This window comes from Pan troglodytes, chromosome 7, assembly GCF_028858775.2.
Source record: "Pan troglodytes isolate AG18354 chromosome 7, NHGRI_mPanTro3-v2.0_pri, whole genome shotgun sequence".
NCBI lineage: Eukaryota > Metazoa > Chordata > Mammalia > Primates > Hominidae > Pan > Pan troglodytes.
Window position 1 is genome coordinate 77,443,205 of NC_072405.2, and position 26,112 is coordinate 77,469,316.

A 26,112-nucleotide genomic window follows, 5' to 3' on the forward strand; every position below is an offset into this window, starting at 1 on the left:
CACATAGATTGTATAAAAATAGTAAAGTTAGACAGTGGAATTTTCTTCAGTTAAAACTACATACTTCCAAAAGGCTGAGAGTAAATCTTGTGCCCAGAGAAACTACTGTGTATGAGTGATCACTACTCACAGAACTTTACTGAAGAAATTGTTCTAGGTTATATTTCAGTAGAAAAATAATTGATTCCAGAAGGATTTTCAAGTATTAAAAGAGCAAATATTAGAAGAAAAATTGGTAAACATGTTATCAACCTTTAAGAATTACTGGCAAACATAAAAAGGAACAAGATCATATTCTTTGCAGGGACATGGATGAAGGTGGAGGCCATTATCCTCAGCAAACCAACGCAAAGACAGAAAACCAAACACCAAGTGTTCTCACTTATAAGTGGGAGCTGAATGATGAGAACACATGGACACATGCAGGGGAACAACACTGGGGCCTGTCTGAAGTAGGGTAGAGCATCAGGAAGAATAGCTAACGGATACTGGGCTTAATACCTATAGGTGGTGGGATAATCTATGCAGCAAACCACCATGGCACACATTTACCTATGTAACAAACCTGCACGTCCTGCCCATGCACCCTGAACTTGAAATAAAATAAAAGTTGAAGATTAAAAAAATTACTGGCAAAAATAAAAAAAAGTATTAATTTCCAATAGAAAACAGGAAATGGGGGGGAGAAAAATATGGTACATATAAAAATGTGTTGGTATAAATAAGTCTAAATAGTTCATAATTACAAAAACCTGGTATAATAAATAAATGGTGATGTGAAAGTGCTGCTTAATCTAGTTTCATTTATTATTAACATAACAAATGTTATATTCATAAGCTATGAGGGTCTTTAAACTTATATGTGCATGCAGGTTGAGTATCTCTTATCTGAAATTATTGGAACCAGAAGTGTTTCAGATTTTTGATATTTTTGATTTTGGAATTTTTTTTCTGTTTTTAAAAATTTCTTTGAGACAGTGTGACAGGGTCTCACTCTCACCCAGACTGGAGTGCAGGGGGGCAATCACAGCTCACTGAAACCTCTGCCTCCAGGGCTCAAGCAATCCTCCCACCTCAGCCTCCCGAGTAGCTGGGACTACAGATGTGCACCACCACACTTGGCTATTCTTTTTATTTTTGTAGAAACAAGGTCTCGCTATATTGCCCAGGCTGGTCTCGAACTCCTGGGCTCAAGCAATCCTCCCTCCCTGCCCTCCCAAAGTGCTGGGATTACTGGCATGAATCATTGTGCCCAGTATATATATATATATATATATTTAGACAGGCTCTTGCTCTGTCACCCAGGCTGGACTGCAGTGGCACAATCATAGCTCACTGCAGCCTCAACCTTCTGGGGCCAAGTGATTCTCCCACTGGGACTACAGGTTTACACCACCACACCTGGCTAGGTTTTGTACTTTTTGTAGTGACAATATTTCACCATGTTGCCCAGGTTGGTCTTGAACCCCGTGGCTCAAGTGATCTGTCTGCCTCAGCTTCCCAAAGTGCTAGGATTACAGACATGAGCCACATGCCTAGCCAGATTTTGGAATGTTTGTATTATACATACCAGTTGAGGACCCATAAACATCCTAAATCTAAAATCTGAAATCAGCATTTCCTTTGTACGTCATGTCAATGCTCAAAATGTTTTAGATTTGGGAACATTTTGGAGTTTGGATTTTCAGATTTTTGGATAAGGGATACTCTGTATATGTATATTCATATACTCTATAGGTAACTGTTAATTTTTATTTGTTCTATTTTTATTCTGTTCCTCAGATTGCATAATGTACATTGACCTATCTTCAAGTTATTTTTTCCATTATGACTGTTAAAATCTGCTGTTGAGCCCTTCTAGTGGATTTTTATTTCCATTTCAAAATTTCTAGTTTGTTCCCTTTATAATTTGTATCTCTTTACTGCTGGTCTCCATTTGGTGGCCCATCATTCTCATACTGTAATTTATTTGACATAATTGCCTTTAGTTGTTTGAATATATTATAGTAGCCCCGATTAAAAGTATTTGTCTGGTAAGTTAATCATCTGGACTTCCTCATGGACAGTTTTTATTGACTGCTTTTTTTTTTTCCTATTTATGGGCCACAATTTATTGTTTCTTGGCATGTCATTTATTATTTTTGTTTTGTTGTTGAAAACTGGACATGTAATATAACATAATGTGGAAACTCTGGACTTCAGACCCTTTCTCCTAGGGTTTGTTATTGCTGCTGTTTGTTTTGCTGTTGCTGCTGCTGCTGCTGTTTCTTTATCTAGCAACTTCTGTGAAGTAATGCAGGTCAAGTCTATGTTACCTGTTGTACTCAGCCATTGAAGTCTCTGCTAAGTAGCATAGTGGTCAGCTAATGACTGGACAGGTGTCAAGGCATTTTATGAACACTCAAGTAGTTTTTAACTCTGCTTCCACAGAGCCTCTATGTCAACCAGAGGTGAGAGATAGAGCCTTATGTAGAGCTTTATGGAGTCTTTCCTAATAGGTGCACAGCACTACACATCTCTGTGGCCTTCCATGGAAGTCTCATTTACCAGATTTTCTTCTAAATTTTTTTGGTAAGCTTCCTGTTTAGCCCAGCTGGTATCACTCCCTTAGACAGCTGTGATGTAACCCTACTGTCCCTGATTGTTTTTGACAAACATCCTAAGGGCAGAGGTTCTCACTGAGTGAGCTTTAATTCAAGTGAAATAAAGAACAGCCCTTTAAGGCAGCTTCCATATAAGTCAAGGAGTGACAATTGTCTGAGGGTGCCGCATTTGGGAAAACGTCAAATACATCCTTCCCTCTCTAGCAGTTGCTAGGCTGCCTGGTTCACAGCCACTGTCATTGTGAGTCTGCTGATTTTTAAGGCTACTGCAGAGCTAGAGAGAAGTGTATTGACATACGGCAAGTTAAAACCCCACATAACTCACTTGTTCTTATTGAGATTCAGCCGTTTTTCTTGAGTTAATGTTCTATGGGTTGTTGTAAGCCTTTGGTTTATTGCCAGAGTTCTGAAAAAAGTTAATTTTGATGATTATTTTTGCCATTGTTCTTATTGCTTTTCAGGAGCCCCTGATTTTTGGAGATTGCTATACCACCTTTCTACAAGTGTTTCTCTACTCCTATAGTCCTTGATTTCATCAGCTTAGTTTTCTCTTTATTTGAGGAATGGAAGTATGATATTTTCAAAATCGGGTATAGAACCAGATTAAATCTGCTTCTTTGGGCCCTAGTTTCATGAGAAGCTATTAAAAACAATTCTGTGGAAAAATAAGTTTTGGTAAAGTCGCATATTACAATATTTGAGAAATTCATAATTGTAAGACCATATCATTGATAAAACAACAGCTTTTCAAGAGGAGCAAAGCAACTCTATAATTTTAAATGAACAGATCAAATATAATAAGCATCCTGGTTTAAAATGGGGGAAATGTTGTCCATTATTGGACTTGAGGAAATGGCACAGAGACTCTTCTAAAATATTTACATAATCCAATCACTGGGTAGTCCTGTGGCAATGAGATCTGCATGACTTTGATTAGTTCAGCTTTTGAAAAATATATTTGAGTTCTTCTTTTTTTTTTTTTTTTTGAGACAGTGTCTTGCTCTGTCGCTGAGGCTGGAGTGCAGTGGCGCTAACTCGGCTCACTGCAACCTCTGCCTCTTGCATTCAAGCAATTCTCTTGCCTCAGCCTGCCGAGTAGCTGGGATTACAGGCACATGCCACCACGCCCGGCTAATTTTTGTATTTTTAGTAGAGATGGGGTTTCACCATGTTGGTCAGGCTGGTCTCAAACTCCTGATCTTAGGTGATCCACCCACCTTGGCCTCCCAAAGTGCTGGGATTACTGGCGTGAGCCACCGCACCCAGCCTATTTGAGTTCTTGTAGAATGCCTATGCACGTCTATTTTCAGAATGCCTATAATTTGCAGAATCTATTAATTTTTGGAAGAAGAAGTGCTCTAAGCGCTTAGGAGAGGCTAATCTAATCTAATCATCTCAGTCTTAATTCTCTCAATTTAGTGATGGGGAAATTGAAGTTCCAAGAGACTGTGGACCTGTTCATGTCACTTAATTAGTGGCAGAGGCAGGACTAGAATGAAGGTCTCCTGATTGGGCTCAGTCCTATTCATTTTCATTGACCCATGCTTCACTCATGACTTCCCCTCTCATTACTAGGAATGACACAGTTGATGCTATGACTCCTGAGAGCAGAAGAGCTTAGTACAATAAGTGGAGCTACCATATTCCATTGGCCACCCAGAATGTGGCCAGGTTTTTCACCTTTAAAAAAAAAAAGTTTCTTCTCCTTCACCTAACCTCAGGTTACTTGTTTCCAGGCAGTCTCCCAAGATTTGTATTTGAGCAATATTTGAGATAGTGGTACTGGGGTGTTAGAGTTGATTATGTCACCAGGCTCAAGATAAGGTACTAACAGATTGATCTAGCTAATGAAGACATGAAAGGGATGGGTCAGAAAGTGTGCACTGTATGGAATATAAAGGCTAAAATGAGTTAATAGTCAATTAGGTCAGATAAGTGTCAGGGCTTCATGAGGATTGTGGCATCAGAAATCGGCACTAGAGATTTGGGTATACATTTCTCAGGAAAAAAGTGAGACAGGACTTTGGTGCTTTGTTAGTATTTAAAGGTCAGCTAGGGTATCTCACACAACACAAATATTTGTAGAGAAAAGACATAACACTCACTGGAAACAACTAAGAATAAAACAACAATAGTAGTACAATAAAAACACATGAAGACAGCTAGAAAAATGAGCTCTTAAAGAAAAAAAGACAAAACTTTCTAGTAGTCTGTAGTAGGTTCTTTCAGAAGATCAAAAGAAATCTTGATACCTTTTTCCTTTTTAAAAATTTTATTTATTTGTTTATTTATTTATTTATATATTTAGCTTTTAAATAGAGACAAGGTCTTGCTATGTTGCCCAAGCTGGTCTCAAACTCCTTGAGCTCAAGTGATCCTCCTGCCTTGAACTCAAGTGCTCCTCCTGCCTTGGCCTCGCAAAGTGTTAGGATTACAGGTGTGAAGCATTATGTCTGGCTTTTTTGTTTGTTTGTTTAAACAGAGTCTCACTCTGTCGCCCAGGCTGAAGTGCAGTGTGCAGTGGCGTGATCACAGCTCACTGCAGCCTGGACCTTCCCAGGCTTGATAATTTTTTAATCCTACATCTTCATTTTCAACATATTATGAGCTTCAGAAAGTTCTAAAGCATCTAAAAAGTTCAGGGCATCTAAACTCTTATCAGATGATAAATCTCTAAATTAGGTATATCAGATATCTGCATATTTGTTATGCTACTATCATAAATATTTTAGGATTGATCTTTAACCCATAAATATAAAAATAAGGTAAAAACAATTACTGTTAATTATTTGTTAAAAGCAAAACATTCCAATGCCAAATTGCAATTTTTCATTATAATACTGGTTGTAGAGAATTATTTGGATCTGAATAACTTCTTTACAGTTTCTAGAGGGCAAATGCCTCTGAATCATTTGTGTGCTATTCTTATTTTGAAATGTTCCCCATGTTTGTGGTAAAACTGTGATATTATGAAAGGTCCAATTGATTCCTAAGGCCCTAGAAAAAAATTTAAAGAGTAACATTTAGTAACATATAAAACTTAATCTCACCACATAAACTATTATTAAGTGTAACGGAAAAATGTGTCAAGTTGTTCAACAATATATAAGGTTACAGGCTTCAGACTACCTGCTTTGTTTATTAATATGTCTTTGTCATGTGCAATACTCACCAGAAAATGGCATAACAAGCATCAGAGAAGGCTGTATTTAAACAACGAGATGATAGAACTATTCTTTTACAATGCATAATTATTTGGATTGGAGCAATGCGTGGAGTTGAAGTCTTTAAAAGTTAGAATAGGGGATACATGGCCCAAATTTTTGTTATTTTTAAAAATCAGAGTTATAAAGGAGCGGCACATGTTTTTAATTATTTTATTAAACACTTTTTATTTGTCTTGGAATATTCTTATATTTGCTCCAGGTGTGGCCTAAAACTACAAAATAAAAGAAAATCTACTTCATTCTTTAACCTTGATGGACGTGGGTTATAGGTCAGCCTTATATCAGATGGAGCATATCTTTCACAAGTAAGAATGTATTGGCTGACTGCAAGCAAAGCCTATTGTTTTTCTCTATGGATTGTTTTGTATATTTTTTGTCACTGCAAGAACTTGAGCATATTCATACCAGCCAAGGTGTTTCATGATTTTCTTTGGCTCTTTTTAAAGCATTGACCTGCTTCACCTCCTCAAATTAAACAGATCTGAGATTTTTGTCCCAAACCAGGAATTTAGTTAAGATTTTCCAATGAGTCTCATAAGCCCTATGGGCCAGATTACCCCCTTAAAGCAATCATATTTGTGGATCTTGAAAAGTCAACATACATATACTGAGAAGCTACCATATGTTGGGCTTTCTTGTGTGTTTCCCCTATCAAGTTATAGAGAAGTCCATAAGCATCTGAAGCATTAGGCACACTGTTTCTTAAGAGAAGTAAAATGTGAAAGAAACCATAGGAAGGAAATATCACAGAGTTGACAGTAGAAACACGAGATTGCAGAGATTGGAGAGATCTTCATGAGGCAAATGGTGTTTGAACTGAGGTATGCATAATATTTTGAAGGGCAGGGATGGACAAGAAGGTCATATAGGCAAGAACCACAGCATGGGCAAGGACACAAAGACAGGAAGAATACTGGTTACACTTGATGGCCCAGGAAACATAGCAATTAATACTGTTTGGGGAGACACATTAGACACAGGGGGTGAGAAGGAAATATGCCTGGAAAACTAAGTCATGAGAAGAGCAGAGAGGGTCCAGGTTGTAAGGATAAGAAGTGTGAATTGATTAAGTAGATAGCGGGAAAATCTTTGCATAGGGAAGAACTCTAATGAGAGCATTTATATCTGTAGCTTTGGATTCAAATAATTCAAAACTTGGGGAGGGCCAGGTGTCTGGCTCTTTGCATATGTCATGAATTGATGAGAAGAAAACTGGGTTCTAAACTACCTCTGCACTAGTCCTATCTCAAAGAGTAAGCACCTCCCTGAGACATATTTTTTTGTACAAAAGACTGTAGAGTAATTTGGGTTTTTTTTAAGAAAGCTATCTATCTTCTTTATTAGGCAGAGAGTAAAGTTAGACCAATAGTGCAGCCTAGCTCATAGGAGGATGAAACAAATAATTTAAGAAGTGCTTTTTAAAACTTTGCTTTTACTGAGTATAGTTATTAATCTAAACAACAGTAAATATATGTAACTCTGGGTTATATTTTTAATTCTGTAAAACTTGATTAATTTTCAGAGTAAGCCCTTACCTGAAGTTCCAAAGTATACATGACTACTTCCTATAAATGGATTGCAAATTTTATGTGGCTGTTTTCTCACTGTATAGGTAGTCTCATTGACTCATAAAATTTTAAAGATAGGAAATATCCACTCAACCTCTTAATTTTACAAGTGAGGAAACTGAAGCCCAAAAGAATGACAGTGACTTTTCAGGGCTCTTTAGCTACTTTGTTGATAAGAGGTCAGAAATAAAGAAAATTCTACAGAAGTTAGCACACTCTGCTTTCTACGTTCATCGTCTTTTCTTTTGCTTCAGTGTTGGTGTTCTGAATCCAAAATAAAGAATTCAGATTAGGCCTCTTTAAATGAAAAATAAATGCATATGCAGAGGAGGGATATTCAGGGAATTTATTGTCTATGAGGCTATGTTTACATATTTTCTCTTCTAATTGAGATTTCTTTCTTAATTTTAGATATAACTTTTGAGAAAAACTGCTATTTTGGAATGGCTTACTGCTTTTGTTAAAAGCCTCTCCATGGGCTCAAGCTGATAGCTAAGGCTGGGGTTTCAAAAGGCACTAAGTGATTGTTTATCTTTGTATTGTAATGTTTAAGAACAAGAGACTCTGAATTACCAACCTATGGGCTGGGTGTGTCTGCAGATGTGCTTTGTTTGGCCAGAACAATCTTTTAACAAAAATAAATTTAACATTTAAAAATTAGATCTCAAAAAGTTCAGATACTCTCTTTGAAAAACAGAAGATACGGCAATACTAGGCTTGCCTTCCCTCATAGTAAGAATTAGCTTGAGCTGAACATACTGTCCAGTTTGCCATGGTTTCTCCCAATCCAGAATGTTCTCCAACCAATTTGTTTCACTCATTTACCTTCCATTCCTACCTTGGTCAGAATTTAAGGTTGCTATCTCTATCCTCTGATAAGGTAATAAGTTTTCCTTGTTAGCCAAAATTGTTTCCCTCTAGCTGCCCAAGGGTTTTCAATTCATACTGTCATACTGCATTTAAAAAATGTTAACAGTGTCTGAATCCTTTCTGCTAACCAGCAGCTTCTTTCACAAATATACTCTATAGTGTTGATAGGATTAAGTCCACAAAGATTCACATTCAGAACTTAAGGTAAATTAGTTTTGTCTGATGGCATTTAGGTAATTCTCAGAATCTATCTAATGGAAAGAGGAAATACGATGCTTTAATTTGAAGGGGATATGTTTAATAAGGAAAAATAATAAATAGTAAAATTAAAATCACCTATAATCTCACCATCCCAAAATACCCTCTGTGATTACTGTGTTGTTTTTAATGCAGTAATTAAAAAAAAAAAAAGATTCTCATGTGCATTCTCTCTCACACAGGCATGTGCGTACATACATATTCACACCTGAGATCATCTATACAATCATTCATACAATAATATATGATAATATACATTCTATATACAGCTTTATAAAGTGGCTTTAGCATTATGTTATAAATATTTTCCATATTGTCAAATAGTCCTCTGTAAGATAATTTCTTTATTTTTTATTTTTTTTGAGATGGAGTTTTGCTCTTGTTGCCCAGGCTGGAATGGAATGGTGCAATCTTGGCATACCACAACCTCTCCCTCCCAAGTTCAAGTGATTCTCCTGCCTCAGCCTCCCGAGTAGCTGGGATTACAGGCATGCACCACCATGCCTGGCTAATTTTGTATTTTTAGTAGAGAAGGGGTTTCTCCATGTTGGTCAGGCTGGTCTTGAACTCCCGACCTCAGGTGATCCACCTGCCTCGACCTCCCAAAATGCTGGGATTACAGGCGTGAGCCACCATGCCCGGCTGGTGTAAGATGATTTTTAAAATAAGTACATAGCATTTTATTATCTGGATGTACTATAACTTATTTAATCACTCTTCTACAGTTCATATGCCATTTAAAACTTATTACTATTATTATTTGAGACAAGTTCTGTCTCTTGCTGAGGCTGGAGAGCTGTGGTGTGATCTCAGCTCATTGCAACCTCTGCCTCCCGGGCTCACACCATCCTCTCACCTCAGCCTCCCGAGTAGCTGGGACTACAGGGGTATGCCACCATGCCAGATAATTTTTGTAGTTTTTGTGGAGAAAAGGTTTCCCCATGTTGCCCAGGCTGGTCTCAAACTCATGAGCTCAAGCAATCTGCCTCTTTAGGAGGCAATGGGCCTCCCAAAGTTTTCGGGTTACAGGCATGCACCACCATGTCCAGCCTAAAATTATTTTAAATAATACCATGAAAAATATATTTGTGCATTCAATTTTACATGTATTAGTGATACATATTTTCAAAGTTTGTTAGACAAACCTGAAAATTCAAATGTAACACAGAAATCTCTAGAAAATACAATTTACCAAAGCTGACACACAGGAAATAGAAAATCTGAGTAGTCGTATATCTATTAAAAATTAAATTAATAATTTAAAAACCTCATATTAAAATATATTCAGGCCCATATGGGGCCTGAATTCGTTTAAACTTTTAAGAAATAATTCTAATATTATGCAAACACTTCCGTAGAATCCAAGAGGAAACACTTCCCAATCCATTTTATGAGACTAGCTAACCTCGATTCCAATACATAACAGAAGAATTATAAGAAAGAAAAACTTTTTGCCAAATAAGCCAATTGACTTATGAACATAGATATAAAAATTCTAAACAAATTGGTACTAAACCAATTCCTATCATGTATAAAGGGTAATACATCCCTACTACATTGAGTTTATTGCAGAAATGTATTACCAGATTAATTTTTGAAAATTAATCAGGAAATTAGCCACACTAGCATAATAAATGAGATAAATAATGTCAATAATGCATAAAAAGTGTTTGATAAATATTGACATCTAATCATGACAAAAAATTCAGTGGCTTTGAAACGTAAGAAAAATTTCTTAATCTAAAAAAAAAGCGTATTTCCAAAAATCCTACAGCAAACATCATACTTGATGAATTACTGAAGCATTTCTCTTTTACGTCAGGGATGACCTAAAAGACCAAAATTTCTACGATAATCAAATGAGACCAAAATTTCTACGATAATCAGGAAAAATCTAAACAATTGTTTTTAAATATGCTTTGATACCTTGTTAAAATATACAGAAAAGCAAGTAAATGCTTACATATAAGATAATAGATAGTTTTGTGCAGGTAATAATGATTGAGCTTCAGGGCTGTCAGAATTATATTTCTTAACTTAGATGGTGGTCAGTGGGTCATTTTTTTTTAACTGAATTATACTTTTTGTAGTACTTTTTTGCATATTACATTTCACAAATTAAAAAATAGGCAGTGTTGAAAGTGTTCTTGATTTTCTAATAGCTTAGAATAATATTTTTGTGTTGCTTATGAACACTTATTACAAACATTTCTATGTAGAGAATTTAGTTTGGTAGTTCATGAAAGGTTCACTGTCAACTGACAATTTTTTAAAAAAATCATCAATAACATCTTCAATGTATCTGCAGTGGTAATGAATCTAGTTTCAGAATAATTGCAGTCTAACAAAGCATCCTTACTGATGCCACTGCAAATCAATTTTCCTCAACTTTGCTGTCATTTTCTCATTTAAGGCCCTATGTATTGAAACTTAACAATTAAGAGCCAAATCTGCCATCTTCAAACTTTTGCAATTGTTTTATAATGCTCGTGTTTTCCCCTCAATTAAAATAAAATACCCCTGAGGACAGATAGCAGATGTTACTTATTCTGTACTTTTCGGAGCATCTTGGCTAGAGATTTAATACCTAAGTGCTAAATAACATGCTTTTATAAATCAAATCAGATGCAAGAATTTTATAAATACCCTTGAAGAAATATAATATTATTTTCATCAGTCAATATGGTAAAGCTAAGTATCCCCTTTATTAATTGCATATAGAATTTCAGAAAAACAACTGGGTTTAATTCATCTATTTAACTTTAACTATAACCTTCAATTGAGAGGCCAAGGCAGACAGATTGCTTGAGCCCAGGAGTTTGAGACCAGCCTGGGCAACATGGCGAAACCCCATCTCTACTAAAAATACTTTTAAAATTAGGTGCATATCTGTATTCCTAGCTACTTGCTACTTGGGAGGCTGAGGCAAGAGGATCACCTGAGCCGGGGAGGTCGATGCTGCAGTGAGCTGTGATTGCACCAGGGCACTCCAGCCTGGATGACAAGAGTAAGACCCTGCCTCAAAATAAATAAATAAATAAACAAACATATAAATAAATAAATATTGAAAGACAAGCTAGATTAAGATGAGGAAGGATTCAGGCAGAATAAATACCCTCAATTTTTACTCTCTTCCATTCCTTCCTTCTTAGCTGAGGCTCCTTATGGCAAAACCTACATATAAGGAGAGGGTTTGGGAATTCTGTTGATATAGACCACAAACTTCAGTCTCCTGAAGCAAAGAACTTGGTATTAAAGACAGAAATTATATCTGGCAGAAAAATAGAAGATATCTGGCACAAGGCAGATGCCTGCCTCATTGAATTTCAGGCTTGCATTTTTTTTCTGATATGTAGGTTTAAGTTTTAAATGTTTCCTCTAAGTCCAGCTTTGTTTTCATCCTGCATTTATTTTGTTGAAAGAACAAGCTCTGTATGGATGGTTTAAATCATTTGAAATGTGTTGAGACTTCCTTAATGATCCAGTAAATGACCAGCTTTGGGCAAATGTTTAGAAGCACCAAGTTCTAGGAAAACAATGGTAAAATGTATTTTGCTGTTGTTGGGTGGAGTTTTCTTTATGTGTCCATTAGGTAGAGGTGGCTGATTGTGTTGTTCAAATATTCCGTCTTCTTACTGTATGTTTTGGGGGGTGTTGTTTTATCAGTTAGCAAGAGCTGTGTGTCAACACCTCCTGCTATGACTATGGATTTAACTGTTTCTCTTTGTATCAATTCCTGCTTTATAAATTTTGGTGCTATATTAGTTTTATATAAATTTAGAAGTGTATCTTCCTGGTGAATTGAACTTTTTATTATTAGGAGATATTTCCTTGTATCCCTAGCAAATAATTCTGCATTAAATTCCACATTCTATGACATTGGTACCCCAGCTTTTTAAAAATTGGTTTGTATGGTATATGATTTTTATTCTCTAACTTTTCATTATTTCTGTAATCACATATATCAGACAATTCCCTTCAAAAACAACATGTAGTTAGGCTATTTGTTTAATCAATTCTAGCAGTCCTTTCTGTTTAACTCATTTAGTCTACTTGTGTGTAGTATAATTATTATTATACTTATTTTTGAATTTACTATATTACCAACTTACTTTATACTTTATATTTTATTTTCTCCACTGTATTATGTTTTCATTTTCCTTCTTTCTTGCCTTTTTTGGGATAATTTTTTTGTTATTGCTCTTTTATTCTATTTTAGCTTGAAGGTTATATACTCTTTTAAGATTCTTGCGATAGTTGTTCTTGAGATTGCAACAATGTATTGTTTAATGTAGAAAAGTTTCATGTCAATTGGTCCTTTTATATTTTAGCTTTGTAAAACTTAAAAAATGTTTAGCTTTGTATCTCTTCATCCCGAATTTTATAGGAGTATTGGCATGTATTTAAATCCCCTGTATATTTTAAAACACCATAAGGCTTTATTATTATTTTTAAATATTGCCAATATCCATTTATATTTTCCCAGTTTTATTCTGTTTGTCACTAATCCTTTTTTTCAATATCTCTGAAATTCCATATTGGATCACCTTTCTTCTGCCTAAATAAAAAAAAAAATTTTGTTTTAGTTTGTAATTACTGGTGGTGAATTATCTTTGCCTGAAATTTCTCAATTTCTCCTTTTAAAGGATATTTTCACTGAGTATAAAAATCAAGAAAGTTTTTTTTCTTTCAGCACTTCAAAGATATCATTTTTTCTTTGTGTTGAGAAGATAAAATAATATCTGTCATTTTATTTTCACCTGTAGATTATTACTACTAATAATATTTTTAGTCACTTGTTAGATTATTATGTCTTCAAATGTTAACATTTTCCATTTGTCTTTTATTTTTGCAGCAGTTTTATCATAGTGTGCCTACATGTTATTAAGCTCAGTTTAATCCTAGGTTCTTTGTATTAGACTTGGATGAGCAAAGTGCTTCTAAATCTATCGTTTTTATATGTTTGGTAGCTGTGGATTGTGCCTTGTTCCCTTTTGAGTCTTGTTTTGGTTCCTTTTCCATTCAGCTATTGCTGCCTAACAAATCACCCCAAACCTTAGTGGTCTAAAACAATAATCACTCATTTAGTACATATATCTGCAATTTGGGCGGGGCTCAACAAGGAGGCTCATGCCTTTTCCATGATGTGTCAGCTGCAGTGATTTACCTGGGGCTGGAGATACACTTGCAAGATGGTTAACTCTCATGTCTAGTGAATTGGTGGTTACTGTTGGCTGAGAGTTTATTCAAGGCTGCAGGCCAAAGACCTTGATCTCTCTCCTGTAGACATTTCCTCATGCACCTCTCCATGAAATATTTGGACTTTTTCACATGATTGTAGCTAGATTATAAGAATAAAGACAGGAAGTGGAAAAGTCCTGTTCCTTAAGTCCTAAGCTTGGAAACTCACAGCACCACTTCTGCCATCTTTGTTTGGTCAAGCAGTTGTAGGTAATACAGTCAAGGTCAATGGACATGGTTCTACCACTTGGGAAAACAAAAGAATTTGAAGACTATGTTTTAAAATCACCAAAGCCTTCAATTACACGTATGCTAGACATTCTAACTATATGCAAAATAATTCCCCTTACTTCCTGCTCACATATTTTCATCCATTTAACTCTGAGTATAATTCTGAATAAATGTAGTGTGTTTCCCTCTTTAAGTGCTATCAAATCTGCTGTTTAATATATACATTGACTTGTAGTTTTTTTATATTTTGGCATTTTTATTTGGTTCATTTGTAGTTTCTACTTCTTTCTAAAATTCTAGATATTATCTTTAATTTTCTTATTAAGCATGTTTATTTTAAATTCCATGTTTGATAAGTTCATTATGTGATTCCTGTGGGTGTTTCTATTCTTTGTTGTTTTTTCTTGGCTTTAGAACACATGGCCTTGTCATCATGTGTGTCTGCTTATTTTTGATTAAGTGTTGAGCATTATATATGATATGTTGCAAAGATAATTTGAGGCCTAGGATGATGTTATCTTCTTCTAGAGAGTATTTTATCTTGCTTCTAGCAGAGGTGCAGGGAAACTAACAATCTGAGATTATTTGAATTAAATAAAAAAGAAAAAAGATTTTAAGTTGGGCTTTATTCCTTGAGAGGGCTGGTATATTTCCATTTTACCCTTACTCCTCCAGTGTGGCTTTTCAGCCTAGAAGCTTAAAACCTAGAGAATTTATTTGGGTCACATTTCTCAGTAAGATTACAACTCCACTTTTTTTTTCCCCTTTAGCCTGGGAGGATTTTACAACCCTTCTTTAGGGTCTCAGCCTCTCAGGAGTCTCTCTGGAATTGGTAGATACCTTTAGAGGAAGCATGTCTCCAAATTCTATGCTCATTTCTTTTTATTTCTTCATTATCTGGGATATTGGCCATTTAATACTTTACTGCTTTGATAGATGTTTGGTGCCTTCACACAGGTTTTTAAAAAATATTTTATCCAGCTATTCTATGCACTTTCAGTGAAATGCTTTATCCAAATAATTTATCCTGCTGTTACTGGATAGGGATTTTTACACTCTAATATAGTTCAATGAATTTGGGCAGAACCATTAAATATTCAGATTATTGCATTTTGTTTTCATGGAGTAAGAAAATATTTACTTTCTAATGGTTTTTATTTTTGCCAAACATAGTATGTGCTTGATAAATATTAGTTCTAAGTTTTTACTTTTAAGTATGTACCATATAAAATGGTTTCTATTTATGAAAAGAGCATCAATGCAATCAGCCTGCTGTATCTACTGGGTTTTGCATCTGCAGATTCAACCAACCGTAGATCAAAAATATATATATATAAAAAGAAATAATAAAAAATAAAAACATTTGCATAACATTTATACTGTATTAGTTATTATAAGTAATGTAGAGATTATTTAAAATATATGAGAGAATATGCATAGGTTATTTGCAAATACTGCGCCATTTTTTATGAGGGACTTGAGCATTTTTTATAAGGGACTGTGCCATTTTTTATAAGCGACTTGGATTTTAATATCCACAGGGGTCTTGGAACCCATAGGACAACTGTACTTAGTTTATCTGCTCTCCTACAAGGACTTCAGTCTTTTGCTTATTATTAGGTTTCTATTTACTTTTACTGATGTAATTATTGACATAATATTCTTACTCCTTTATATAGTTTTGTTGCCAGCCACTTAAGTGTTCACTGTAATTTACTAATGATTCACCCTTTTTTGTGAGCATACACATCTGCCACTTAACTTTCTCAGTGGGAGGCTCATTTCCTTTTTCTGGAGGCTATCATGAAGTGGAAAAAAACCTGGAAGTCAGAAGACTCAGCTAAGGTCTTGCTTCTTCCCGGTGGTCCCAGACTAGTAAATTGCAGAGAAAGGGCTTGCACTCAAGTGCATCTACAGTTGCCCAATTGTCAGATTTTAACTACAAGGGATATACTAACTACATGATAGTAAAGGCAAATGCTCTCCTCTAGGGTTCTCTGCTAAATACTTTCTGCCTTTTACTTACTAACTAGAAATGATTTCTCTTTTCACCTGTAAAACTAGAGCTCATTTTTCTGTGTCTCTTAATTATTCCATGGCTTCTACATTCAATTTATGCCTCTGATACAATTTAGCACTACAGGGGAAAGGTTTTATAGTCCTAATTTGGGGCAAAAAGAGTGACCTCTCTATTAGATGAGTTCATAGGTGATATATTTGTCTTATGCAATGCTCTTAGGTGCTCTCCCAAGCTGGAGGAAAGGGTTTTGGAGCCAGCCATGGTGGTGCATGCCTGTGGTCCCAGCTACTGAGAGGCTGAGGCAAGAGCCCAGGAGTTGGAGTCCAGCTTGAGCAATTTAGCAAGTGAGACTCCAAAACAAAAAAGAACCCATTACTCAGGATTTTCATCATGTAAATATTTCATGCTCCTAAATGGGGGACCCAGTGCTATACCATCATTGATCCCAACCTACCTCCTTTTTCCTCCACTTCAGACTTAAGTGAAGAAAACCAATGAATAAACTATTCCCTCCAGCAGATGTTATATTGTATTTCCATTGTTTGAACTAGTATAGAAGTTGACTGGCATGGTCTCATAGGAGGTAGTCTGAGGATAGATATGGTGGCTGAAGAAACTACTTGTGTCGGCATAATAAAGATGGCATGTGAAGATGAAAAAGAAGACCTCTAAGCACAGAGCTCCAAAAGTGTGACATAATAATTTTTTCTTACTGAGTTAGCATATATTTTAATGGAGAGCTAATTGAATAATAAATTGAGAAAAGTGACACTAGCCTAATGTCAATCTTTGGGGATCTTTGGGGTATTGCTTCACCAGCTGGAAACCTCTGTGGCCAGTGGCATCTTTGCCTAGTTTTGCTTGAGCCTGCTGGTCTCATCCTGCCTGCTTGGCCTGGCAGGCTGTGCTTGGCTCGTGCTACCCTCCCAGATCCCATGCCTGCCAAGGGCAAGCCAGGCACAGAGTAGTAAGGGGTGCATGAGTGAGCGGGCACAGGGTCTGGCTACTACACACAGCCAGGCATGCTGGCTGCGGCAGGGCAGGCAGCTCCAGGTGCCAGCACGGACATTGTCTCCTTTGAGGCTGTGGCTGGACTAGGCATACTGCAAGCAGCTTCTGCTGCTGGCAGTGAAGAATGTGGTGGTGCCTGTAATCTTGGAGATGCCAGGAACCACAGAGCCCCAAAGAGGGTGTCAAAGCCCTGGCTCAGGGAGCTCCTACTTCTGGGGTCCCTGAAGGGCCACAGCTCTTCTCTCCTTCTCTCTTCTCTCCTTCTCGTAGCCCGCAAGGTGGTGAGTGAGGGGCATGTTTCAACCCTGTTTGTGTTAAAGCTCTTTCAGTCCCACTATTTGGGGGGTTGCAAGTTCTTGTCCTCCATCCAGGAAGAATAAGGTACGCATACAACTGGAGGATGAGTAAGGTCAAGAAGTGCTTTATGGAGTGCCAGGATAGCTCTCCAGAGACTCCAACTGGGTAGCTCCTCTCTATAGGCAGGTCATCCTGACATCTGCTCAGCTCTTGCCTGAGAGGAGACCCACAGTGGGTAGCTCCTCTCCACAGACAGGTGGTCCCGACATTTGACCAAGTCTGGCTGAATCCAGGTTTTTATGGGCTTCAGAAGGGAGGAAGTGTGTACTGACTGGTCCATGCGTGCGCCTAGGAGAAGCATCATAAGTTCTCACTCTGGTCTGCAGAACTGGCAGCCTAGCCCCCAGGCTTCAGTCCATCCACAGCTTAAAGGTAGGGCTTTACTGGGGACCCACCACTTTCTGCCCTGGAGCCTGTCTACCTCCTGCCACCATCAACCTGCCATTCATGGTGCCCACGGTGCCCAGGTTGTTTGTGCCATAGGGCGCCTGTAGGCCTGCTCTGAGCTGCCCTCAGCACCCCCTCGACCCTTCTCCCGTGCTTGTGGGTGCTCAAAGTCTGGAGGGGGCTGAGGCAGCAGGGGGCTGACATGTCAGCTCTGCCCCAAGTGCATGCACACCCAGCTGGGTTGTGACAGTGCCTGAACTGAGCCACAACTTTGCTCCGAGATCGGAGTGGGCATCAGGAGTAGGGGAGAGGCCAGGCAGCGGGAGCAGTCACTTCTGAGCCTGCAAGGGCAGGTGATCTTCCTGGGCCCCCAAGAGCACAAGGATGCCTGGGTCCAAAGCCGTGACTGAGCAGCTGCACCTGTGCCATTTGGGCGGGGCTCCCACCCTGCCAACTCAGACGCAGGCAGCTTCCACCTTTTCCCAGCTCCCACTGGCTCCATGGAGTGCACATCCCTGGCCACGCCTCCCCTGCTACAGCTGGTGTCTTCGCAGCAGCCGCTCCAGATGGTCCACTGCTGCAATCACTAACATTAAATAGATCCACCAAATCTCTTTTGGAGAGATATTTAGAATCATAGCATTCCATTTCTCCTTAAAGCCTATTATGAGCCATTGACATTTTAAAGCTTATACAGAAACAAATGCATTTCTGAAGGAGGAGGAAATGGGACAGAAGTAACATTTATTAAATTTTGATTGTTATGTGCCATGTAGTGGTATCTTATTTAATCCCTGTGACAATGTATTGTATGGGTATTATTAATATGATTTTACAAACTCAGATTTGTTAAATATTTTTTCCCAAGAATACAGAATTAGTAGGTGCAATTTAAATTCGAATCTAACCCAATACCAGATCCTCCACTCCGAAATTTCACTGTGTCCCTAAAAGCTAAATAAACCTTTCAGGGTGGGAGGGATGTGTGTAAAGATAACATCAAGAGAGGAATGATCTCACTCTGCACTGAAAGAGTTTTAACATAAAGAAAACACTATAAAATAAGAAAATAAGGGAAAACAACATATAAAGAAACTGAAGCAGTTTCTTCAGTTTCTGAAGAGTAGAAAATCTGCTTTTAATAGAAACTTCAACTTGATTTAGTTATATTTACAGTGTTCCAAATTATTATCTACAAGCAAAGTCATCCAGAAAATTAAGGGAGCCATATATGATAAACATAAAAATTAGAATTTTGACAGAATAAAATAAATAGCATTTAGTAATTACATTAAGTATGTTTTCAATCCCATGGTAAGCTATTAAAAGTACAACAACTGTTCAAAGCATGCTGCCAAATTACTTCAAAATGACTTGTTTTGAAATGTTGACTAAGTATCTCAAAACTGTATATCATCTTTAGTATAATTAAACATTCTTCAGACCAAAAACATAGCTTTTTCTTGTGTTCTTAGACATAAATTATATGTGACTTTCTCTTCCATATTAGGACACATAGGATTATCCATTTTAAAACTTTAAAATTTTTTTTAAAGTTTCTACCACTTATATAAGGCTTTATAGTTTATACATCACTTCTACCTAATTATAAAAAATTAGCCTATTAAGAAAAGTTTAATCTTAAAATCCCTATTTTTCATTGTAAATGTTCAACATATACTTAATAGATATTTATGCGCTCATAATTTTTTTACTTAACAAATATTTATTGAATCAACTTCATGAATGAATAAATGAATAAATTTAGTTCAAATTGGTTACGTAACTTTTAAAGATCACTTGAGAAGTGGCCACACCTCAGTCTCTATCTTTGTCTTCTGTTTATTCAGGGAGGTCATAACCTCTAGAAACACAGACACATGCATGTAATAAGTGGTTTGTTGATATCTGATAGAAAACAGGATGTGTTTAATGACATACCATATGTTCAATGTGCTGTTCTTCTGTAGTAATCATAGTTCATCAGAGTTGCAATGAACATGGTGCATCAACATAGAATTCACTTTAATCCCAACACGTGCTTTGTCATGTATTGCCATAGGTGATTTGTTTTGCTGTTTCTCTCTGAAAAAACTTATAGCATATGGCATTATCCTCAAGAAGAAATAGTGTTCTAATCCATAATATTATGTTTATTTTCAGAGTTGATGGCCACTCTCTTATTTGTTGTTTTCCCCATCAAAGCTGCTTCATTTCTTACATTCGCACAAGTATAGGAAATAATGGGCTATCCCTAGTATAGGGGGAGTCCTACTTCAAAAGAAAAGGAAGCAGTACCAGGCTGAATGCCTAAGTGATTTCCATGCAAAAAAAGCATTATGTCAAAGGTTATTTCAGAAACTTGAAATCAGATAATTCTGTTTTTTTTTTTTATTCTCTGTTATCCTTGGCCACCCTCCCTTGCCCCACACTCTAATCAAAATAAAGTCTTCTCCTGCACTTGTACTGTTGAATATTTTCCAGATCTTTGACCATGCTCTATGGGACTGGAACTTGATTGGCAAATTGATTGTTCTTCAGTGGTATTAAAATAATACTTTATATGCTTTTTTTGGTCTTATTTGAAATGGTTTCCTCCTGGAAAACACTGGGTGCCTGTTAGCCTCCTCCAGAGGAAGCTGTTGCTTCTCTCCATTGCCCTGTGCCAAGCACCATGAGATAGCATCAACATTCTACCTGAAATTCCTTTTTTAAGGCTCCTAACATTTGTTGTTGTTCTGTTCTCGTCCTGGTCACTATAGTCTTACCAATCACTTTTCTTCATTCCTGTGAGATGCTTCCATCTGGCTCACTGTTTTCCTCTCTACCACAACTATTTTCATCAGAAAATTTTAACTGCTACTTGGGTGACTTACCCAATATCCTGCCATTATAATTCCTTGCTTCTCAAATCTAGTTATTCTCATAGGCTGTATATACTTTTTTCTTATCAAATGTGAAATAGCATCCAACTCTAAAGTCTTACATTACTGTAATCTGCTATCTGTCACAAACCTCCTTCCCTTACAATTCCTCATTTTCTACTAAACCTGCACTTCAGTCTTGTTTTGGTACCCAGAGACTTGATTACTCATCTATCTCCAAGTATATAAGACCACAGCTAGCTTCATCCTTCACTCTAAGGTCTGTGCTACACTGAACAGTGATGCTCAAAGTGAAGTTCTCAAACAAGCAGTATCAGTATCAACATCTCTTGGGAATTACTAGAAGCACAGTTTCTTTGGGCTCCATCCCAGATCTACTGAATCAGAAACTCTGATGTTGGAGCCCAGCAACCTGTGTTTTAAAAAGCCCTGTGGCTGATTCTTATACACTCTAAAATTTAAGAACTACTAATACAGAGCATGAATTCAACCACTCCCTTGCCAGCACCTTTAATGTCTTTGGGTGGCAAAGAACACTAGAACAAAAATACATCATTATTTTATTTCAAACCCTTCCATGTATAAGATTTCCAACAATTCACCAAGTTCTCCAGCTGTATCCAGCATCTACCTTCCATATAAAACCTCCACCTTCAATCCAAATATTTTTTTGTAGTTCCTATTCATCTAAATTTTAATACCGAAAAATGTTAAATGCCCATTACTTTGGAAGTATCAACTTCCAAAGGTGTTTTGCTTAGAACCATCCTCTGTGAAGGATGCTGAGCAATGCTAACTTACTCAAAGTGACATATATAGGAAAGGGTGAAGATAAGATTTAAACTCAGTTCTAGTTTAATATAAAATCCATGCTTTTTTTCCATTTTGCTGCAGAATGTATGAAATGACAACCAAATCAATAAGCCATTTCATTCGAGTTGAAGTAGCACTTAACCAATGAATGCTTTACAGGATTTTTAAAAGTGATTGTTCTATAAAAATCTACTATAAAATAACTTTGCTAAATATCAGGTTAAATCATTTTCCTTAGTGTAGGACTTCTAAGAATCTTAAATGTGCTGTTGTATATTTTGATCCTTCAAAAATCAGATATAGTATGATGTTGTCCAAAATTATTTGACCAATGAACCATTTGTTTGTGAATCATCTAGATTAACATCTTGTAGGGCTAGTGTTCCAAGAGATGCTGTGGAAAATTTGGACTTAATCTATTTCCATTCTTTTCAAGACATGTGGAAATGCTTATCTTTCTTATTTCATCTGCTTTCACCCTCTGTTTTATTTTGTCACTCTTTTGAACTAGAATAGCCATGCCCCATTTCCCCACTAGGTACTACTTTTCCCTTCCTTCAAAGATAGTCTTATATTCTTCTGCCTCAGGGCTGGGTTTAGAGGAATCACATTTAGCCTATAATGCTATGAACCAGACAATATAGTGTGTGTGCATATATATGGGTACACACATATATGTACACACATATACACATACACAGACACACGCATATATATACTACCTCACGAAATCATATTTCTTGATAATATGGTACTAATTTATAATTTTGTAGCATCACAATAAGTAGCGTGTACCTGTCTGGGGCTGAATAAGCTGTGTTAGGGGAGAAGTCTGCAGAGCAGACCATGGCTTTCCTGCCTAATCCACCTTGGGCATCACAATTATGACCGCAATTCATATGGGATCTTCACACAGACTACATACATATCCAGAACACTATCTGGAGGGGCATTTTGCCTTACATTTTATTGGAAAAATTACCAGAGGTTTAAGTGGAAAATGACTGAATAATGGAATGAAGATATACACACTTTTAAGCAGTTAAATTACAGAATTGCAGCACAGTACATACTATAAATGTAGTTTTGATATTAATTTCAATTAATCTTCACTAGAAATTGGTTAAAGCCCTAGGGAATGGTATTTAATTGATGATTTTTCCTGGCCTGGCATATTATCTCTGTTTCTTTTGTTGTGCAGGTTCCGCTGATCTTCTTCTTTGCGTTCCATGCTCTTCTTGTCCTACACTGGTCTACTCTGGTATGTTTGCTCAGGGCACTTAATATCGATGTTGGGTAATGGCGGGTACCTTCTAAAACTGCTCAGGATTTGTATTAAAAAGTACGTAGTCCTCATGACCTCTAATGAGAATAGGTTTTTCTCCAAGTATCCTGCATAAGATTATAAGATTTCCTAAGAGTGTGTGTGTGTGTGTCTGTGTGTGTTTCTCTCTCTGTGTGTGTGTGTGTGTGTGTGTGTGCATGTTCTATAGGTTTTGGAGTTCTCATTTAGTCTGCACTCTCCCTTGCTAAGGTGGGAGGATGGGGATTTTAAACCCTTTCTCCTTGGCAGGAAAAATAATATCTTCTAGATAGATATGAGCTGAAAAACATATTCTCCCACATGCAGGCCATGGACTCTATGATGCTATTATATATCCCCTGCAGTTATAGGATCTCAGAACAATTTCATGTCCATGAATATGAGGCTACTTTATGAACTGGATACACAAAGATAAAAAATAAATCACTTTGTCATCTCTTAAGTATGTTCCAGAGAAAAACAAAGGTGTTGAGATTGTCCTTACAACTTATAGAATCACAGAATATCAAACTGGAAAGAATTTAGAACCAGCTACTCCTTCCCTAATTTAATGCTAGCCTTTTCTCTGCAATACCCCTACCAAATGGTCACCCAGACTCTACATAAACACCTTGAGTAATGGGGAGTTTACTGTTACCCTTGTCTGCTCATTTAATTTTGCTCTGCTGTAATTGCTCTTGAGTCAATAATTCTGCATTAGGACATTATCTGAATAAATAATTTCTTCAATGTACTATGATATAGCTATCAGAATATTATGTTCATTGCCATACATTTTATAATAAAGCATGAAAAATGTTTTACAAGAAAACACGGAAAGCATGTAAAAAATAGAAACAACCTAATAACCAAAAAAGAGATTGATTAGAAAAATTATAGCAATCTGTATATTAGAAAGCTATGAATCCATTATGAAGGATGAGATATATATTAAGGATATAGGTACACAACTATCACGTGGTTCTCTTCCTCAGCCCATCAAGTGTGCTTTGTATGACATACAGGCATACTGCTGTTCCGTTCAAGAGCTCTAACCAAGTAAATCACTCATATGATTCATCTTTAAAACCTATAATGGATCAGGAACTACTGTCAGAGAATAGCACAAATCATTATCATGGGTGATACAGCACCTATCATAGGTTTTCTTATCATGGAACTTACTAAATTGTGGAGAAGAAACACAGTGAACAGCTATTTACAGAAAATGCGCTGATGGTGATTATAGAAGCATGAGGATAAGTATGCATATCAGGAGAGTTCTATCTTGACTAGTAGTCAAAGGGTCAAGAGAAAGTAATGTCTAAGGGTAAGTCCTAAAGGAATGTAAGATGCAGTTGATAAAAGAGTTAGCTGGGGTTAGTTGGAGTAAGTAAAGCATTCCAGATAAATAAAAAGTGTGTGCAAAAACAACCAGACTCTCCCTCTCTTTCTCTTCCTCTCTAACTTTTCTCCCTCTCTTTCATCAAATAAATATTTCCTAAGCAAATGCCACACACAAAGCATTACTTCAGGTACTGTGAGTAGGATGGAGATTGAAGGTCTTCCTTCAAAATGTTTATGGTCTAATTGGCAAATCAAAAATATTAAATATAACTATGATACGAAGCAGAAAAAACATGTAAAATATTCTAGAAACATGAATATTTTCCCTTGCCATCTGTATTAGTCCATTTTCACACTGCTATAAAGACATACCTGAGACTGGGTAATTTATAAAGAAAAGAGGTTTAAGTGCCTCACAGTTCAGCATGGCTGGGGAGGCCTCAGGAAACTTACAATCATGGCGGAAGGCAAAAGGGAGGCAAGACACCTTCACAAGGCAGCAGGAAGGAGAAATGCCAAGTGAAGGGGGAGGAACCCCTTATAAAACCATCAGATCTTGTGAGACCTCACTATCCTGAGAACAGCATGGGGGAAATCATACCCATGATTCAATTACCTCCACCTGGTATGTCCCTTGAGATTATGGGGATTGTAATTCAACATGAGATTCGGGTGAGGACACAAAGCCTAACCATATCACCATCTAATGTGATTAGAATTTTATACAGATATCAGAAATTGATATATTGGCTGCAAATATGATTAATAGAGGTAGTATTCTAATGTCAATATCCTTTCAAAAGTTCATTGGAATAGAGGAAAGCATTAAAATCACAATTTTTCTTTTTAATATGCTATAATGTAAACATGTTATTAAGCACATTTTCTTCTGTTTCATTTCTCCTCTGCAGGTTTGTGAAACAGACAGAAGAAGTTGCAAGTGGTCCTTAAAGAAATGCAGTTATTCAAATCCTTATGTATAGTTCTAATTTTATTTACTATGTGTAATCATTTAGAGAATGGTTATTTTTATAATCTCAATAATAAACAAGTACTATCGTAGCCAGGGGGTGCCCAAGTATGTAATCAGAGAACACTAATCCTGGCAAAGGATTGTGGGGTGGTCAGGAGGCCGGCTGCCTTTTGACATGGTTAGTGTCCTGGGTTTAGATTACTTTATAAATAGTTATTAAGATTAATATTTGATATATTAAATATTGCCTGATTCAAATAACTTTGCTTAAAATTTTTCTGTATTTTAACTTGTCTAGGGTTTTCTACTTCTTCTATTTTTATAATATTTTCTCATTTTTTAGATTACTAAACATTATACTTATCCACATGTGCCAAGATGTACCATTTAGGTCTCTGCAGAAATTAGCTGTTTGGTATCATCACCTGCCATACATGTTGTGTGCAGCAGTGAGAAGTATATTCTCTACCACTGCTCTTTCTCATGATTATTTTCTCTATTCCTATTAAAATGAATAATTGATATGTTAATTAAGTAAAGCAAATCAATAAGGAATGAAATGCATGGCCCAAAACATAGAAAATGAAAATCGTTTGACCATTTATCCAATTATTGAACCCAATTAAGATGATCCATTTTAAATTTAATATATGCTCGCTTTTGGAATGTGTTATGCATTGATGTTAAGTGAATGGATCTAAGTAAATCTATTGATATCTCTACTGTCTGTTTTATTTTATTTGTCTTAATCTAAGTTTGCTTTCTGGACCTTTAAGACATAAAGTTAAATTACAAAACTATATAACAAGGAACTATATCAAGGAAACAAATGTTGTTAAAGGCCAGAACATGGATAAAGAATAAAAATAATTCAGATTGTATAAATTAAGTCAATTCCCTAAATCAAATAATATAACAATTTTTCTTACATTAACATTTTCTTGTGTGTAGAAACTCATGTGACTCATTTTAATAAAATTTTTATGTTTTATAGGTAGAAAAAAGGAAGGTTTAGAAA

The 26,112-nt window shown here is 36.4% G+C and overlaps 1 protein-coding gene across 4 annotated transcripts in view; it reads left to right on the forward strand.

The window, feature by feature from the left end:
• C8H8orf34 (chromosome 8 C8orf34 homolog) overlaps nucleotides 1-25,817 on the forward strand; it is a 481,071-nt gene extending 455,254 nt beyond the window's left edge. For all 4 annotated transcript variants that reach the window (XM_024344934.3, XM_009455317.5, XM_009455316.5 and 1 more), the window contains 2 exon segments: nucleotides 22,673-22,732; nucleotides 25,033-25,817. In XM_024344934.3, the coding sequence (XP_024200702.2) occupies nucleotides 22,673-22,732; nucleotides 25,033-25,040 (68 nt within the window). In that variant the 3' untranslated portion in view covers nucleotides 25,041-25,817.
• Nucleotides 25,818-26,112: the final 295 nt, after the last annotated feature.